This window comes from Mustela nivalis (genome assembly GCF_964662115.1).
Source record: "Mustela nivalis genome assembly, chromosome: 5".
NCBI classification, from domain to species: domain Eukaryota; kingdom Metazoa; phylum Chordata; class Mammalia; order Carnivora; family Mustelidae; genus Mustela; species Mustela nivalis.
The window spans coordinates 72,451,752-72,472,247 of record NC_139024.1 but is presented as its reverse complement, the minus strand read 5'-3'; the positions used below and the strand labels follow the sequence as shown (position 1 = coordinate 72,472,247).

General features: G+C 40.6%; 1 protein-coding gene across 5 annotated transcripts in view; it reads right to left on the bottom strand.

Annotated features, from left to right (window-relative positions):
* The window catches only part of MTCL3 (MTCL family member 3), a 48,202-nt gene extending 27,914 nt beyond the window's left edge, over nt 1-20,288 (bottom strand). For 2 of the 5 annotated variants that reach the window (XM_082729871.1, XM_082729867.1), the window contains exons 1-4: nt 19,490-20,287; nt 16,370-17,552; nt 15,680-15,904; nt 13,724-13,882 (exon numbers count right to left, since the gene is read on the bottom strand). In XM_082729871.1, the coding sequence (XP_082585997.1) occupies nt 13,724-13,882; nt 15,680-15,904; nt 16,370-17,458 (1,473 nt within the window). In that variant the 5' untranslated portion in view covers nt 17,459-17,552; nt 19,490-20,287. Of the gene's footprint in view, nt 1-13,723; nt 13,883-15,679; nt 15,905-16,369; nt 17,553-19,489 lie in introns of all 5 variants that reach the window. The other 3 variants (XM_082729869.1, XM_082729868.1, XM_082729870.1) reach the window with 3 other exon arrangements.
* Between the last annotated feature and the right edge of the window lie 208 nt (nt 20,289-20,496).

Sequence of the window (20,496 nt, the reverse complement as noted above, 5' to 3'; positions counted from 1 at the left end):
GCCACCCAGGTGCCCCAAAATACAGTGTTCTTAATGAGATAATGAACATGGCCTCTATGAACTAAAAACAGAAGGTCATAGACAAGATTAAGATCTGAAGACTAGGAACCTGTTGGAAATAAGAAAACTCAGAGGACACTAAACTTCAGTGCAAGAATAAGGGAGTCCCTGGGTAGCTTTGTTGGTTAAGCATCTGCCTTGGGATTAAGCCATGATTCCAGCATCCTGGGGTCAAGTCCCATATCTGGTTCCCAGACTCCCTGTTCAGTGGAAAGCCTGCTTCTCCCTCTCCCTCTCCCTGACACTGCTCTGCAACCACCCCACCCCCATGCTCTATCTCAAATAAATAAATAAAATATTTTTCAAAAGAATACATGTATGTATTTGCACATGTAACCTTGAATTTAATATAAGAATTAAATTTTGCACTGGAGTCTTCAAAGACCACAACTGACACAGCAGAAAATTAACTCAATGATACTGAGAAAAAACTTGAGAATTTGTCCAAGGACAGAGGTGAAAAGGACCACAAAAAAAAAAAAAAAAAAAAAAGGGTGAAAGGATGAGAAGTAGTAGGGGCGCGAAGTGAAGAAAATAAAGCGTGTGTGGTTGTCAAGCCTATACCCAAGAAAGCCTCTTTGAGATAATTAACAAATAAGTATTCATTTTCAGATCTACATTTTTGTACGTATAAACAAAGACCACCGCCTAGATATGTCCTGATGATATTTTTGAACTGGTTATTCTCCTTAGTTATGCAGACTCATTCTTGCCCCTTCTCTGTACTCTGTGTTTCAGGAGGCTTACCTCTGCATACTTTTTTTACCTTTGCTACCTTTCCTGCCAGGTGCCTTCTAGTTGGGTTTGGCCAATGGAAGTCACTGGCAGAAACACTGAGGGACGAGAGGAGAGTCTAAGGCACTTCTCCTCACTCCCTCACTTCTTTTTTCTTTTCTTTTAACTGTTCTTTTTTTTTTTAATTTCTTTTTTGAATTAACATATAATGTATTACTGGTTTCAGAGGTACAGGTCTGTGATCCACCAGTCTTATACAATACCCAGTGCTCATTGTATCGCGTGCCCTCCTTAATGCCCATCACCCAGTTACCCCATCCTCCACCCCTCCCCCCTCCAGCAACGCTCAGTACTCCCTCACTTTTTCAACACCGTATCTGAGCAGTAGCTAAGATACATTAAGATGACAGTTCCCCCTCGGTGGACCGTCCTCCACGGTCCCAGGAACACCGTTTCCTCAGCAGCATCTTTATATCTAGGGGTAGGGAGGGTTGCCAGTCTTCTCTGAATGCCTGACCAGCCCAAACTAAGAGTATGTTTTCTGAATCCTGCCCAACCACTGTGAGTAATCTTAAATATAAGATCTATCTAGGTGACTTTCCTTTGCTACCAGAGGACCACGATTGATACAAAGGGTAAAGAAAAATATCCATAACTATGTAGAGAGAATATAATCTGACCTACAAAGGAATCAAAATCAGGCCAATCTCATATTTCTCCACTGAAAAACAAATGCCAGAAGATAATGGAACAGAATATATAATGTGAAAAGAAAAAAATTTCACTTGCTAATGCCATTCTGCCATTTCTATGTGAAGTCAGCCACATGCTATTTTCAAAAATACAAAGGTCAAGAAATAGAACATCTACAAATTTTTCCTGTAAAAAAGAAAGTCAAGATCATTATCTAATCAAATTAAAGATTATTTAAAACTGAGGTTTCAAAAATGTAGTTGTGGTTCAAAATCACTGATAGTGTAAGCATTGAAACTGGAAGTATATTGTTTGAATTACATATGAAGCAAAAGATATTCTTTAAATTGAAACTAATACTATAACAGTAAGTAATAGTAAAAATCTTTGTTTATAATCCTATGTTAAATTAACAAAGACCAAACAGTAATCCAAGAAAGAATTCTTAATTCCTTGTTTTATTCTTGAATTTGATGATTAGAAAAATTGAGAATCATAAATGTATTACTGAAAAAACCCTTAAAGTCAATACTAGTAGAATTAAAAATAGAGTAATTACCTTCCAAATTGCAGAACATATTTATTCTATTTTAAATGTAGCCATACCTCTAAAAGAAGTGAATCTGATAGCTGTATTTTATCCTCAAAAAACAATACTTCCCATAAAACAGACCCTCCTAAATACAAACAGATGGTTATCATTTGATCAAGTTCTATGAAAATCTTTTCTTCCATATGCAAGGAGGCAGTAGATACAATTACATACCAACATATAAGTCACTCATTATGCCCTTGAATACAATAATCAATTGGGCTGTCTAATTATTTCTGCTATTATTCAAGGTTCCTGGCCAACATAATGGTAAGAACATTTATTTTGTGAAGGAAAGAAAAAATAATGTAGTTAATTTTATTAACCACTTACCACCATGATTAATTGGCTAGACAAATTGGAAATAACTGAACTAGCCAGCAGATGAGTATAGAATACTTTGAATTTTTAATTTTAAGCACCTCTGAGTTGAATCACACTGAATATAAATGGCTCCATTAAGTGAAATATACAAGTATAAAATGGAAAATGTCAGGAGAGAAGTTAAATGACATCTTTAAATGTCATCTTCAAATGTCATTTACCATCTGGATAAAGATCAGTTTAACTGACCCTGAAATGTAAAAATGGAATTAGAATGGAGACATCAAATAAGTGATTGTATTTCCATTAAAATGCAATGAAGTCTAAAATCTTGAAGATATAACTGAATTTTCAATTTAGAAAAGTCTTCTTAATATACAGTGAAATTGCTCATTATATTTACTCAGATGTAACACAAGTATTGGAAAACAAAGGAATCGGGTAAATTCTAATTTAAGAGCTAAAGATGAGCTCCTCTGATAGCAATCACATCTTCCTAAACACCTCTTCTCTTGCCCAAGCATTTAAAAGCATTTACAGTTTTTGTATATATAACAGTCTTTCTGTGAATTAAATGGAAATATGGTTCCTAAATTCGGAGAGCACAGATCTTTGGAGTCATTAAAAGGCACAAAACAATCTAAACTGTTTTGTATTTGAATACAATAGCCCTTCTCTCTCTGCTGAGATGTTTCTCTTTAAGAAAAATATTTATAGAGCAGCAGAGGTAGGAGAGACATTCACCCAGACAAATCAGCGGTCAGCCCTGTTGGGGAGTGCGGGGACAATCTAGCTGCAGTGCCTGCATGTCCCTTCAAATCTCTGCCAAGGTCAAGTGCTGGATGGTGAAGTGGTCGGGTCTAATAACATGCCTCATGGAAGAGGGAACGGGACAAGTGGATGAAGTTAGAATGGCTTTATAGTGAAGGGACCTATAAAGAAGAACTTCACGGTCATAGACACTCATAGGGAAAGAGAAAGCAGAAGTGTTTCTACACAAGCCTGTGTAGAAGAGTTGGAGTCCCGGCTACATCTAAAATTTCACTCTCATGGACTCAAACATTTTTTCTAAGAGTTAAGTCTTAATAAGCGAATCTAAAACTATGTGATAATGACAAGAGCATCTGATGTCTACACCACCTTAGGGCTTATAAGGCATGCCACATATGTTCTCTTCTGTTGTCCTTGAGAATAGATTGAAGAGGGAAAATAGCTATTTTCCTTTAAGAGGCAATTAAGTCTATTAGTGATTTATCTGAAATAACACAGGTATGAAATCTGTAAAAAGAAGAGATGGTATCAACAGACTTGAAAACATGTTGTTTAGCCCTCTGTCCCCAGTTTCTTTCTTTCTTTCCTTCCTTCTTTCCTTTCCTTTCTTTCTTCAGTTCAAAGTGTTAATGTTCAGTTAAAGTTAATGTTCAGTTAAAAGTGCACAGTCTGTTACAGGTTGACACATTGATTGACCTGATTTATGCAGGATTAATAAGCTATTCAGATAGTGTAGCTTTAGTATGCTGCACATGATACTGGAGTTCATAGATGGACTTGGGACCCAGCAGTTTTGAAACATGTATGTGGAGTTTGAGAAATTTATTCTCCAGGTGCAACTCCCTGGAAAAGAAGGGAGTTCCTTCTTTCTTTCCTTCTTTCCTTTCCTTTCTTTCTTCCTTTTCCCTTCCTCCCTCAAAGAAAGAGGGAGTCTTTTCTTTTCTTTTTTTTTTTTTTTTCTTTTTTCCTGTAAGGGTTTCCCTTCTGTGAGAGAAAACATAATTTTCCTTTGGACACCTTGGAAGTATTCCCTCAATATTTCTTAGTGCATTTTCTAAATGTGTGCTAGAGGTGCCGAACTTAGGAGATTCTAAGAGAATTAAGGTCCCTAAAGATGGCAGGTCACTTGTGGGTCTGGAAGAAGATAGAGGTGCTTGTGGAAGGGGCACTCTGTGACCCAACAGTGTGGCTGGGTAGCACTGGCCAGTGGAGACTATGGGCTTGGAGGGAGGGGGACCAGTGTGGACCCTGCCGGCTTACAAGTGATATTAACTTTGCTAAGCCTTGAGTGTTTACCTCTAAAATGAAACTACTTTTAAAAAAAGATTTATTTATCTGAGAGAGAGAATGGGGAAAGGAGTGGAGGCAGAAAATCTCCAGCAGACTCCCCGCTGAGCACGGAATCAGAGGCAGAGCTTGATCCCACGACCCCTGAAATCATGACCTGAGCTGAAACCAAGAGTTGGATGCTCAACTGATTTGAGCCACCCAGGCGCCCCCTAAAACGAAACTATTAACAACATCATTATACATGAAGTATCTGGCACAGAGATTGGTTTATAATTAGCACTCAGTGCGTGTAGCCACTGAGCAGCGGCAGCCCTGGGGTAATTTCCCTTGTCTGACCAGGCAAATTAACTGCTGAGCTGACTCTCTCAAACATCAGAGATTTAAAGCAAATAGCTGGATAGTCTTTGGGAGTGACAAAATCTGCAGTCTGCAGTCTTCTCTCGTTCTCTAAACCTGCATTCCGCATTGTCTCACCAAAGGATATAGAAGTCAAACACAGAACTGACATGTAGGGTGTCAGGGTTTTCCTCTGGTTTTTGAGCTCTTGTTCTCATTTCCCATCCCAAGACTATGAGACCTTATTCCAGGAAAGACTTGTTTCTGGGGAATAACGGGTTTGAAAGAAACAAGGTAGAGGACTAGAAGTTTCTAGGAGATAGCAAAGTCTCAAGAGATCTCTAATTCTGGAAGCAGGGTGAGCCTGGATTTCCTCCTATCTTGTTTGTATTATACTAGGCCCCATGGAAAGAGTCCTGTTTCTGAATCCTATTTCTTGTTCTTTCTACAAAATAGGGCCTGAAATACCTCTCCTACTTTCCACATATTCTCTCACTCAAAATTATTTATTCTTTGTAGGCTTTGTGTCAACAATTTCTGATTGTTGTGGGCATAATGCTGAGTAAGACACAATTAGGTTCTTACTCCCAGAGGGTTTATGGTCTAGTGTGGAAAAAAGATATATACAAATCAAGTATGGAATAATGGTTGCTATTATATTACAGAAGAATATGGTATATTTGATTAAATGCCAGGCACTGACCTGGATGTTAAGTGTACTACAGTGATCAAAACCGGTGTCAGCCTCATCCTTGTAAATTTTCCATTCTGAGATAATGAACATCAAAGCATTTAGTATAGTAACACACATGTGTAAATATTGTCAAAGTGCAACTTCTACAAGGTTGTCTTTTCTTTTTTTTTCCTAAAGATTTTATTTATTTATTTGACAGAGATCACAAGTAGTCAGAGAGGTAGGCAGAGAGAGAGAGGAGGAAGCAGGCTCCCCACTGAGCAGAGAGCCCGATGTGGGGCTTGATCCCAGGACCCTGGGATCATGACCTGAGCCGAAGGCAGAGGCTTTAACCCACTGAGCCACCCAGATGCCCCACAAGGCTGTCTTTTCTATTAGAAAGTAATTAACTTGAAGTCAGGGACTACCCTCATGGTAACACTAACTGTTACATTCTTATATACACTATATATAAAATATATAAAAATATATATGTATATTTATATATATTATAAATAAATAAATAAATATAAAAAATATATATATATATTTGCAGTCACTGAGCAGCGGCAGCCCTGGGGTAATTTCCCTTGTCTGACCAGGCAAATTAACTGCTGAGCTGACTCAGTTATTTATATATATATATATATATATATATATATATATAAAATATATATATTTTATATATATATATATATATATATATATATATACTCAATAAAATGTTTGCTAAATCAAACAAACTTTGCTAAATCAGATCAAACTTTTTGGTTTTTAGCTCTGATGAAGATGTTGAGGCAGAGAGATGCTATTTCCTGCACCAATAAAAGCGGGCCCTTCTCAGGAAGTCAAGGGTAGAGGGGAGTGGGAGAGAATAATGTTACAAATTATCGTCCCAAAACCTAAAGGCACCACATGGACTAGCTGGGTCACAGTTACACCCAACAGAGTCCCTTAAGGAAAAGACTGGTTGTTTAACGGGGGTCAGTTCTATGTGAGGTTTTTCTCTGTCACACACACACAAAAGCCTAGTGACCTCAAAGAGATTTTTATTATACTCTTGGAAACATAAAGACTTGAACCAACTTCAGAAAATCTCAGAAGTCATATCATTTCAATAATAACAAAATTAAAATGTTTGGATGTTTAGCTGATGACTTCACTCATTTAGGACAAACTCTGAGTTTAACACAAGACCCTGACATCTGTGTCTTTGTATGCTCTGAGGGTGGGGTGTCTATATGCCCATATTACAGTAGGCAATAAATAGTATTCAATAAATATCTGTTGATTGAATAAGGGAAAATATAATTACAATAATAAAAATGATAGTAGTGAAACAGACTGGCATGCTTGACTATAAATAAAACTTTCATGGAGAATAGAGATGAATAATAAAGTAGAAAATGACATTTTTATGGAAACTTGGAGAGTATTTAGTTTAACTTCTACATTTATGAATAAAGATGATACATTTCAAGTTATTTGCTCAATGTCAGTTTCTAGATGCCATGACATGTGAACTTTCTAATAAACCTCACTCAAATTTACAGCTAATGACAAAATGTCTAGATGTTCTTTTCTCCAAAAGGGTCATTCTTAATTTATAGACTGGGTAGATAAGAACTGACAGTGGTTATGAAGGTTTAGCCATCCACCGGTTGTCATGTGAGCCATCTACCGGTTGTCTGTTTATAAATTGTGAACATTTTCCTGTACTAGGATTAATTTTCTTCATGGTTGCTCCGAAGGCCTCCTCTAAAGCTTGACATTGCCTCCATATGCAGCCACAGTTAGGAAGCAACTTCTCTGAATTTTTCTCTCCCTGCCTCAACTGCTACTGAACTCAGAGCTGTTTCACACACATCCCTTGGGTTAAGTTTTCTTTCCTCTTCCCAGAATTCTTACTTGACCAAAATTTTAAACCCTTAGTTCAAGGGTTATGATTTATTGAGAACTGTTTCAAATTCCTTTTTAAGGTAGGTTAGAGAAAGAAGATGGAGAAGTAAACAACTCTTTAATACCTGTGTCGGCAAAGAACTTCCATGGAGATATTTAAACATATATAAACTGCTCACCTCTCACACTCAGATCCCTCAAAGTTCAGCCTAGAGCCTAGAGCCCCAGGACCTGGTAGAGTACATGGTTGGAGACTTAGCTGTCATCGATACGGTTCACCAGCAAATGCAACAAACCTTTCAACATGCAATTTTTTTTTTTTTAAAGTAGGGGCTTGAACTCAGGATTCTGAGATGAAGACCTGAACTGAGATCAAGAGCCAGATGCTCAACCAATTGAGCCACCTAGGAGCCCCTCAACATACATTTATTGAACAGAATCTATGAAGCCATGCCATTGCAAACATCATAATTAATAGATATTTGAAATGGGAATAAACATATAATCAAAAGGAAATGCTTAATTAGGTAAAATTCATATTTATACAGTGCCTTGGTGCTTTAAGAACATAAAGTTCAAAATCCCAGCCAAGACACAAACTGGTTGTAGGAAGAATCCTTACTTTCAAAAGCATTGAAACCCTTGTGCTTTTCATTTAAATAAACAGAAACTTGAGGTTTACAATAAAAGTTCAATATGTTTCACAAAATATTCCACCAATGGGAATTGTCTCACAACAGGGATTTGCTTTTGCTGGGGGTTTGGCATCTGGATAAAAGAAAAGACCCACTAATATAGGACTGAGTCTAGGGAATAACTTTAGAGTACATACAACTGCATATGTAATTTCATGAAAAAAAATCCAATTGAGTTCACAATTTCCAAATAAATACATCTTTGAAAACACATACCCAATATATAGCAACCTGGAAAACAAGGTTTCTTCTGCTTACCAGGTACATTGTTTTTTTAAGATTCTAATTTAGTCCATATTATTCCTACCTAAGTTATTCAACAAACCACTGCTTCTGAGAAGATGTGACTAAAGTAATAGTGTTTAATTGATGCATTTAAAAATATTTATGGAAATTTCATTTAAAAATGTCAATATCTGCTCTTCTCTTTTTCAAATTACAACTACCAGAACCAGGGGAAACTATTTGAATGCCAAAGAAATTCCCCCTTAAAACCATCTCTGGGACTGCTTCTTTATGGATTTATTACTCAGCATTTCATTTTTGTACTTTATAACTTAGATTAACATACCCTATCAAAACCAATTAAAGTTACACTTAACATTTATTTTATATCAAAAAACAAATAGGCAATACTAAACATGCAGGACAAGAATTTATTTATTAGCGATCTGTCTGTAAAGAAAGTCTAAGTAAACAGATACATTCTTTATATACTTAAAAAGAAGACACTACTGTTGAAATTTATGGTACTAATTATTTTTGTGTTCTAGAATGAGAGTTCACGGTAATAGATAGAATATATTAAGCAAGTGGACAGAAAACAAAAGTCTCAAGATAGATAGTGCTATCGCAGTAGGCAAATTAAGGGCCCTCTACGGCAAAGACCAGGAAAAGTTAAGAAAATTATTTTAAGACTCTTGTATGAGGTTAAGGGATGAAACAACACAAAGAAGATAGATTCTGAAGTAAAAAGGATCAAATTATCATTTATCATCACCATCATCATTATCATCATCATTATTCTTTCTTCCTTTCCAACCTCAAAGGTCCATTTCTTTCCTCAAATGTCTATTACCAATGCTTCTCCAAGTGTCAGATCTTAAAGGTGATACGAGAAGACCCCTCCCTTCTGAAGAGCACAAGGGTTTCAGAACTCTCAAAGTAAAGTTTCTTCCTATAGAAGAAGGACTTCATGAAGGGTGGTGACCTTCAATTAGCTATAGCAGACACTTGGCCCTCACAGAGCCTCCTCCATATCTTTATGCTATTTGTGCATTAACCTGTTTTGGCATTCAAACCATGAGTTGTAGTTTCCATGAAATAACTTTTGTAAAAACCTGTCTCTGATTGCTTGTGATGCTGAAAACCGTCATTTTCTCTGGGTGACATAAAAGTAGAGGCATTTTTCTACTGCAAGAAAGCATAGTGGTAGTAGCAATCAACGTTTTGTAATCAGATAGAATACCATTAAGATTCTAAGGCTGCATCCTAAGAGGTCCCTCTTGTTTGCAGTTGGCAGAACACCAACAGTTTCAGTACAAGCAATGAGTTGCAGTAGACTCATCTAATTACCTCTATCCTGCCTCTACTCAACTCTTCTTACCCCAGCGCCTACTCTGTACTCTCAGAGGAAGAAGATAAGCAGATGGATGTGAGCAGGTGCAGAGGACCTTGTGTAGCCACTAGCCTTGAGAGCAATTGGTCAACACCCTTGAAGCCAATTAAACTCTTAGTTAATGGCTTCCAAACTCCAGCAGATGGCCTATTGGTCCCAGTTGTGCAGTTCAACATCTATATGACTCCATATAAGAAACTAAAAACTGGGAGTTAGAGCGTTGCTTTTCTCTAGTATACTCTACTTAACATTTTATGATTTTACTCCATAACTACTGTCTTTTCTTCATAATGGAAAGTTTGGCCTCCTTCTGTTTTCTCCACTGATTAGAATGCCACAAAGGATGACAGTTGTGTGATTAACACTCACCAAGGACTTGAATAGGTTTTCATTTTACAACCAAGGAAACAGATGACTATCTGAAACTGTCACAGTCACACGAGGCCAACTCATGCTTCAAACTCACAGCTCCTACCCCACACAGTGAGACACTTATGTTGCAACTCAGTTTTAATACTGATCTTCTTGGAAGATCAGTTATTACAAGAATCTCATTTTAATGAAACATTTCTGATTTCCAAATATAGTTTTACACTACCTTTTCTATTCCTGACTCTTTTCTGAGCATTATGAAGGTTAACCTCAAATGAATGATTTCAGAACTTTCCTGTGAGAATATTTTTCATTTTTCCTTTATTGCATTTAGAATCCCCCAGATCTTTATCTTCTACTCTCTTGTTCTTCCTCTCTATTTCTATTTCCTTTCTCCACTGCCACCCACCTTCTCAAACTGGGAATGCTATTGTAGAGCCCATCTTTTTAATCAAAGGTTACTTTAAAAGCTAATATCCTGAATACATGTTCCTAAATTCCCTCCACTTTTTGTTATTGTTGTTGTAGTCTCTAATCAGGGACTGGAGTTTGGCTTTTAGAACTCCAAGGAGTTGGCATGAACATATACCCACATTGTTTGATACTATAAGAATGTTTTCCCAAATCAGAGTCAGAGCCCTGAAGGAAGAAATAGTTAAGGAAAGAGTTTAGGTAACAGAATCAACAAAACACATCTCTACAGTGATTCTCCTGAGGGCATTCTCAGGTTCTAGCCCTCCTTCCTGGTAGCCAGACTATTCTGGCTTTTATTTTACAATGACAGATGTCCCATCAATCTGGCTAATGGACAGTCTACAGGCATTTTCCCCTTTTCTGGACACACAATGAAATCAGGAAGCTCTTATGCCATTTTTAAATCCAACTTTCAGATATTTACTTAAAAAACATTCACATGATACCACATCACAAAGTATTTCTCTTTCATTCCGGGTCATCAAATGAAGTTTGTTTTGACTTGAGTGTTCTTAATTGTATAAACAAGGAATATGGGAGAAGGCAAGTGAGGTATGAACATGGAATGGAGCCTAATAACTGACAATGAACTTTCCCTTTACTTGCCTATAAGAAGGTGTTTAATTGCTATGGTTATAGAATGAATTGGGTCCCCTCAATTCACATGCTGAGTTCATAACACAGAGTACTGCAGAATGTGACCTTTTTTGGAGATAGGGTCTTTACAGAGGCAGTCAATCTACAATGTACGACCTATAGTTAGGTAGGTCCTAATCTACAATAACTGATGTCTATAAAAGGGGAAATTTGGACATAGGTATTTATAGGGAGAATGCAGTGTAAACATGAAGACAACCGTCCATAAGCCAAGGAGAGAGGCCTGGAACAGATCCTGCCCTCCTAGAGAGTAAACCCTGACTATACCTTGACTTTGGACTCCCAGCTTCCAGAACTGTGAGAAAATAAATGTCTATTATTTACACTACCCAGTTGGCAGTACTTCGATACAACTGCCCTAGCAAACGAATAAAGCTGCCTATTTCATTGTTTTTCCTGGAAATTTTTTTTTCATTTTTTAATTTCAACTGTACATTATTGTTTAAGAAGCATATACTTCACATAATTTCATAGTTAATCTCTTAACTTTAGGAAAAAAAAATCTATGCTACTCTTTAAAGATAATGTCCTGGACTTCATGATAAAAGTCATGATAGCTGCAGGAGATGCTGAGAATCATTAAGACAACATTTTACAACTGAATAAACTGAGGCAAGTTTGAAGCTTTTTAAGTCACACAGTTAGTTACATGGCAAAGATGGTCACATGGCTCCCAGTTTCCATGTTTTCCTCCTATAGCGCACAGCCATCCTTAGGTATTAGCTAGGAATTACATACAGATCATGAAAATGGTTTTGCCATGGGGCGCCTGGGTGGCTCAGTGGGTTAAAGCCTCTGCCTTTGGCTCAGGTCATGATCCCAGGGTCCTGGGATAGAGCCCCACATCAGGCTCCCTGCTCAGCAGGGAGCCTGCTTCCTCCTCTCTCTCTGCCTGCCTCTCTCCCTACTTGTGATCTCTGTCAAATAAATAAATAAAATCTTTTAAAAAAATGGTTTTCCCCTTTTTTTTTCATGTTAGAAAATGTTTAAAATCAGGATAATATAATAATAAATAGAAACTTAGATCACAAAATAGTTTACCCCACTTTGTATTACATACAAATTCCTGACACATATTCCTAATCAGACTTGATACTTTTTTCACTGTTACATGGTAAATATATTTTTATACCATTTTGAGATAAGCAAAACAATGCAAGGTGCAATAATTCAGTTAGTCCATGGAAAGGTTAGGATTTTCATTTAAATTCTGCATATTTAAGCAGAGGACAATGTCCAGAGGACCATATGTGCATTTGCTAATTCTCAATAATAATTTTCGTAAGTTGCACATATACTCTCAGGCAGTTTTCAAAGATGATTATTTTAATTCAATTGTTACTTATCACAAAGCTAATTACTTCTTTATTTATTTATTTTTACTAATTATTTTTATTAACATATAGTGTATTACATGCCCCAGGGATACAGGTCTGTGAATCATCAGGTTTACACACTTCACAGCACTCACAATAGCACATACCTTCCTGATGTTCATAACCCAACAACTCTCTCCATAACAAAGCTAATCACTTCTTGATAACTTTCTGTTATCTTTTCTCCTTTATCTTATCTATAAACTTTCTGTTTCTTTTCTCCTCCAATTATTTTCTGATATTAATTTTTTTCTTTGAGAAAATTTAGGGGAAATAGAAACTTCAAATACCTGATGTGGAAGAGGACTCTGGACTCTTCCTTCTACCCTAAAGGGCAAGAACTAAGATGAATTGGTCAATTTCAATTACAATGAAATAGATTTCAACTCAAAACAAAGAAAACCTTTAAACAGAGCTAGGTTGTGACAGAATTGGCTAATGCAAATGAACTTAAAGGTCAGTCACTGGTAATGTTCTAAGCATCTGATCATTTGGGGGTTTTGTCATAAGGAGGATTCAAGCAATGATTCAATTTGATTCAATTAAATGATTTTTATGGCATTTTCATTCTAAAAGTCTGCAGTTCTATGAACTCAGTAGTAATCACAGGACTATTCTTCTCAACACAAGACTTAGTCCTTCGTAATCTTGGACATCCTTTGTGTTTGTATAGTTGTGTAATTTCTTTAGCATAAATTTATTTATTTATTTTTTTAAAAGATTTATTTACTTATTTGGGGGTGGGTAGGGAGAGAGGGAGAGGGAGAAACCCAGGCAGAGTCCGAGCTGAGTGCAGAGCCTCATACAGGACTCAATCCCACAACCCTCAGATCATGACCAGAGCCTAAACCAAGAGTCAGGAGCTCAACCGACTGTACCACCCAGATGCCCCTCTTTAACATGAACTTAGAGGACAGAATGGAACCTCGGTCAGAGCTCATATATATCAAGTTAGAGGTAGGGCTGAGGTCAATTTTTCTTTACTACTTATTAATTTAGTATGAAGTCATGTATCTGTTAGTATATTGGGTGAGAACAACAAACTGATCTATAATAATTAAAAGATGGAAGTATTTTAACAGTCATATTTGTCCTGGGGATTCTTTTCGAAAGAACTAAATGTATATGTAGCAGAACATGAGATAATCAAATACTAACCTCCTTCATTTTTTCCAGTTCATTCTGTAAAGCTTGCTTTGCGATCTCAACTTCTATAAGCTGTTGCCTCAGTTTTTCATTTTCGTCTTCTGTTGTTGTTCGTTTTTCTTCCACATTTTCCAATTCGTGGTGAAGTCTGACAGATACATCCTTTGCAACCTAAGTTAAAGTGTTTTAACAGTAATATATAATTAAAGATAATAAAATAGTGAACTAAAGTTACATTCACATTAAAACTACTAAGAGCCATAAATAAATAAATAAATAAAACTATTAAGAGTTGATATGCAAATTGTTTCCGCCATATACCAGTATGCTTTATATATAAGTCATTCACATAGATAAATGATTTAACCATCACAACAAACCCATAATATAGGGACTATTACTATTTCTACTTTACAAATGAGAAAATGGAGTCTCAGAGATGTGAAGTAATATGCTCAAGGTCACACAGCTAACAAGTGGTCAGGTAGTCTGGCTCTCCGCTCTGTTCCCTAAACCTCTACACTACACCACGTAACAGATGTTCAACTGTGATTCATCATGCCTAAAGAAATGTCACGTATCTCTTCTGATTCTACAACAACATTATATATTTCTGTTATTACTCATTTTCAAGACTAGAAAACGAAGTTTTCACAGGTGAAGTGTGAGGATTGAATTCTGATCCTATGAAATATGAAATCCTAGGAAATATATCAGTCCTTGAGATTAAGTTTTGTTTTGCTTTAACTACAGTGTACATTTTTACCTTTGCTTTGGTGTGGTATTATATAGTGGCTCAGGACGTAGACTGCGGTTTTCTACTGGGTGGAGAGACAGCCTGGCCACCTATTAGCCAATTCCCAGGGCTGGGGACTGGGCACTTTAACTATGTGAAAATGTTCAGTTTCCATACAAGATGATGTTAGTAATAATTCCAAACTCATAGGCCCCCTCCCCCCCTTTTTTTTGTCTTCTGCTAACATTTAGAGAGATAACTCACTATTAATATATAAGAATGCTTGCCACAGTGCCTGGTGCATAGTGAGCACTCAACAAATGTTAGGAAAAGAAAAAAATAATAATACAATGACTTCCATTAAGTGTTTTCTCACAGCTTTCTTTAAAACAAATATAGGATAATGACACTTGATTTTCATATCTTGAGGAAGTTAAAAATAATAAAAATTATGTTTGGTTGTCCAAGGTTATGAAGATAACATTGGTTTGCATTGTCAGTGAATCTGCCTACAGTCAAACTGAACCGAACAGGCCACACCTACTTAAAAAACGTATTTCAAGGTTAAAATTCCCACACTGGGGGAAATTCTAAAGGAAGAGCTTCACATTAAGAATGAGGTTCTTTCATTTACTGCACTCGCTCTTACTTCTCCACAAGGGACGGCAATTTGAGCAGATCTTCTTTCATGGAGTTAGCAAAGTACAGAAAGGAAGGAGTCCTGGAAAGAAGGTTAGGGTGACTCGCAGCAAGAAACCCTAACTCTAATATCTTTCCAACGCTGTTCTGGTCTTCAATTCCTCTCCCTTCAGGAGTCTTCATCGCGCTGCTCTTGACTGGCTGATTTCACCTGGCCTTTGCTCGGAAGACAGCCTCTGGAGGCCAGATCTACCAACGCCAGAGTCTGCGCTTTGCCACGCCCGCGTTTCTGCCGGGTGAGGCGCCCTCCTCCCACCATCTCTGGAGGAGTCACCATTACTCCCAGGAAAGCCCACTAACCTCGCTTTCCTCAAGGCCTTCCACGCACACTAGACCCTTCAGACCCGCTGGTCTGTTCTTCCCTTTCTCCTGCCCCGAAGCCTGGTATTTTGTGGTTAGCGCTGCGAAACTCCGTGTCTTTGCTAATGACCAGTAAAGGCCTTTCCTCGCAAAGAGGTCTCACCTGCCGTCCCTGCCCCGTGCCTCCCGCCCCCCGCCCCCCGCCCCCCAACCCAAGCCCGGGTGCTGCAGACCTTGAGATCCTGCTCCAGGCTGCGCAACAGCTCCCCGTCGATTTCCCCAGTCTGTGCGTAGCGGAGCCTTTTGCGCTCGGCTTTGCGGAGGCGGTACTGCAGGATCCGGCAGTTTTTGTTGGCTCTCTCCAACTCGTGGCGCATTTCCTGCAGTTGACAGGCATCCTCCTCGAAGAAAGTGTCCCTCATCTCGTCCATCTCGGTCCTCAGCTCATCAATCTCGTTCTGAGGCGGTGACAGGCCGTGGGTCAAAATTAACCTTGCCCCCTGCCACCCCGACATGCACCGTACGTACCCCATGCCAACTCCAAATTCTCAGTTTTATTGGCCCCTCTCCATGAGACAGGAGTGACAGAGCTGAATGAAGAGGAAACTAGAAAAATGGGCCTTCTTTGGGCCTTCTCGCAGTCTCCTACTCTACCTCTCTGCATGAAAAAGTGGGACAAACCATGATAATTAGAGAACGAAGGCCCAAATTTGGATTTAAATTAAAACCTGAGGCTACTAATCTTAGGCCGTTTTAAACCTGGAAAAGGCCAAGGAGCCGCCCCCCCCCCTCTTGTTTCTTCTTCCCTTCCCTTTTTAAGGCTCCCTAACAGGTTAACAGACTCTCACCCTCGCGGGACACGCCCTAATCCTCCGAGACCCACACCTCCCCTCCCCCACGGGACTACCCCCCACCCTTCTCACCTTGAGAGTCTCGTTTTCCTCTCGCAGTTTCTCCATCTCCTCCTGCATTTCTTCCTGCTCCTGGAGCTGCTGCGGGTGCGGCTGCGACGAAGGAGGCGCCGCCGCCTGCATGCCCCCTCCACTCGCGCTGCCCTCAGCGCTCTGCTGGGGGCCCTCCGCTGCCGCCGCCATTGGGGAGACTGAAGGGATTGCGAGAGGCTCGCAGATGGCAGGGGCGCCAGCGACCGGGGAGCTGCGGCTGCTGCTGCCGCCGTTCTTAGTGTGCATCTGAGCCGCGGCCGCCGCCGCTGCCGCCCGCTCTTTCTTGAGGTGGAACTGGATGAGCTCAGACTGCAGACATCCTTCCTTCCAGTAGCTCCCTCCACCACCGCTCCCGCTCCCCACAACACCGCTTCCGGAGTTTCTGCTGCCGGGGCCTGGGGTTTTGCCCGCAGAGGATGGTGAAGGGGAGGCCCCCTCCCCGCCGCTGCTGCCCCTCTGCTGAGCGCGTACGCCTTTCCCTCGCCAGCCCCTGGGCGGCGGCGGCGGCTGCGGAGCGCCCCCCTCCCTTTCCCCGGAGCCACCGCCGGCTCCTCCTCCTTCCCCACCCCCTCCTCCTCCTTCCCCGAGCGGAGGGGGTTCCCCGAGTTTAGCGGACACCGGCTCTAGCTCCCGGGATGGCTCCTCCGACGGGCCAGGCCTCCTGCCGCCCACGGGGGCCAGGGTCGCCGCAGGGGCCGCTTCAGCACCAGCCGCGAGATGGACAGCTCCCGGCGCGGCCCCTTTGGGCGCCAGGGGCGCAGCCTTCTCCGCCCCGCCTCCGCCTCCTCGGGCGCTGATCGGAGGCACCGAGCGGCTCCCGGTCTTGTTGCCCTGCTGCTGCTGCAGCTGCTGCTGTCGAACAGAATTGAGTTTAGTGCCGGCCCCCACGGGGGACCGGGTGGTCGCGGTTGTCTGTCGGACCGAATTGTCCCTTAGTCTGGCAGGTGATTGAGCACGCTGCTGTTTTCTGCTGCTGCCCTCTGGGTGCAGTCGAGCCTCAGTGGCAGAAGTGGCTGCAGAAGCTGTGGCTGTGGCGGGGGCAGCGCCCCCCATCGGTGGCTGACTCATAGCGGTCTGGAAAGAATCTACCAGATGAGATTAGAATGGTTCATCACCAGATCATTCTTTTCCCTTCTCAAATCCGCCAACCTTCCTTTCTAATCTGAGATAGAAACAAAAGAAGGGAAGCACACAACACGTCTGCATTGTTACGGAGCAAAGGGTGATTTCCCCATAAAAGAGAAGCCCTAGAAAATCATGAAATTTGTAAAGCACTTAACAGAAGCCTTGAATTTAGGAAGAGGATGCAGAAGAGTCTATTTTCATTTTGTTGAGGGAGGCACCATCTCCAACTCACTCCATCTCAGTAAAACGATGATGATGGGAAAGCAGCTGAACCTAAAATTCTCACGGTAGCAGGTTCTGGCAATGGTGAGATATGGATCAGAAAGGAATTGATGGGAAGGGAGAATTAAAAAAAAGAAAAAAGAAAAAGATGAGGGGATAAAGTCAGGAAGAAGCTTCAGAAGGAAAAGAAGTCCACATGGTAGAGTTGAATACCCTGCTTTTTCAACTTTGATTTTCCTCCTTATTGAATCCACATTTTAAAACCTAGTTGAGTAGAGAACATTTTATTTAATTACTATTCTCAAAGAAAGGAAAGCGGTTATGATGTAGGTTCCTACAGGAATTTTGCTGTGGATACATTTCGCAGATAGGTCTGACTCTTATTGTTGTTCTTGGTTAGAGAAATTCACCCATTTTCTTTTAGACTGGAACTAAGACAAAAAGGAATGAGTGATTTTTAAATCAACTTCATTTTAAGAAAGTAATGGCATTCAGGATCATCTAGATGGTTTAGTTATTAGTAACCCTAAAAGTATTCTTCTTTAAGCTTTGGTAAACAATTTTTAAAATACTTTTGGAAAAGTTCATTACTTGCCCTGCACAATGTCTTAAGTTACACGTGATGACTTCTACATTTATCAGAATTTTATAGTTCTTGTGAATCATTTTAGTTTTAAGTGTAATTGCCAGATAGAAGATATTTTCATTCTTAAACATCTTATTACATGCTATATATTACAGGTAAAGTTTATATCATAGGTAAAGTTGTACTTTTAAAGTGCCGGATTCCTTCTATGGAGCCAAATTCTGAGACAGAATGACCCTCCAGCCAAGAAACATGGTGCATCTTTACTCATGGTGGCGAGATAAAACTCTATTGTGTATTTTTTCCAAGATAAATCCATCACTAGCTTTTAAAATCTGGAAAATAGCAAGCCATTGCCTCCTGGGTTCTTTTGCCTAGTGATCCAGCTACCTGGTCGACTGTCAGTTTGGTGCTTTTTCCTTAGAGCTACCATCTCTCTTTAAAGCACCGAAAGGGGTATGACTAGGCAGAAAGTTCTGCTAAAAAAAAAAGAAAAAAAGAAAAAAATCCTCCTACTAGGAGAAGAGATGCTTGCCAGTTATTTTACTAGCATGATTCCTGTTATTGTCCATTTTAAGTATCATAACTTAGTGAACATGCAGCAATTCCTCATTTTATGAAGAAATATTATTGGAAGTTTCCTTCTGCCCCTGACTTTCTCCTTTGGGATCTCCCCCAACAGTTTAAAAAATAATGACCAACAAAGAAGTCACTAAGGGGAAAAAAGTTACCACCAACTTATTTTCTACACGTTCTTCAGAGCCACATCCTCCTAGAATGTCTGGCCTAGTTCAACGGCATGGGTCATACTAATGCGGACCACCTAACCAAGCTATATTGCCAATGCAACCTTATTTTTGTTTTTTGAATTAGGCATAATCACTTAGGAGCTGAGAGTCCCCTGACAACGTTTAAATTCGGCTCCCAGACAGCTCTAACCCAGGAGAAAGCTCAGGAACTCGGCTCCCACATCAAAGGTACCATGCTGTCACGTGATTCTCACAAAGTGACAAGATGCTGTGCCTCTTCAAGGCTTCCCCCGTGGAAATCGCCAACCAAGCAACCCCGGATGGGCATAAACCAACAATTTTAATCTCAAATTTTATCTGCCCACTGACCCACCCCATCTCTCATCCCCATCCCTTTAGAAATCCAGAACTGCTCACTTCTCTGCAGACGCGATGTTTCGAAGTTGCATCAACAGCGTTTTCCTTCTGATCCTCCGGCGACCTCAGGGTTTATTTTTACGTCTTTTAAAGACAAGGAAAGTTTAACTTCGTAGAATTATGTGCCACTTTTTGGCTGAGCACGACTTTGGGCCCTCTCGCCTTAGTTCCACACCCACTCGATTTCTCCAGACAATGGCGTTAACGTGCAGGCTCGGCGGCCCCCAGAGCCGGTTACTTCCCGGGGTCCGCGACTCGGCTGAGCTGCGTCTCCAAGCCGGCGAACACGCGAGGTACCAAGCGGTGCCAGACGCTCCTCAGGAAGTGCACTGATATTCATGAGCTGACCTCACCGGACTGGGCAGGGGAGAGGGCGGGACTGCAAGGGAGGATAGGGTAGAAGTAACCAAAGAGAGGCTACTTTCATAGGGAAGAGAAGAAGGCGGGGACGGGCCGGGGTGGGGGTAGGAGCGGGTGACAGGGGAGGTGGCTAGAAGACAAAAAGGCCGGAGCCACACCCGAGATGGAAGATCTGTAGCTGCGCTCCAAGTCCTTGCTTCGCTCCCATATCCTGTACTTGGCAGAGGATTCCAAAACCGCTCGAAATCGGATGCGCTGGTTTTCTGCAAGCTTTGTCCTGGGCGGATCAATCTCCATCAATTATTCACTTGAGCTATTTTCTCTGGGAGGCGTATTCGAACAGACTTCCCGGGCGTGACTGACGTCTCCTGATGCAGCTGCGAGGAGCTGGCTGGCGGCTGCTGGGAGTTCTCTTTGTTCGCTCACTTTAATTCTCGTACAGCCCTCCACGCGGCACCCTCCCCACCCCCAGCCCGGGCGGAGTCACAGACGTTGCTTCCCGGAGTAGATAATGGTTGCCAGACCCACCGTCCCACAGACAAAAGGCTCTTGAGCTGCCACCACCAATTTAGTGCAAACCTAATAAATATCGGTTTACAGAGATCGTTTACAGCGGGGTTGCCCTTGGTTTACACTCTTCTCTCCTT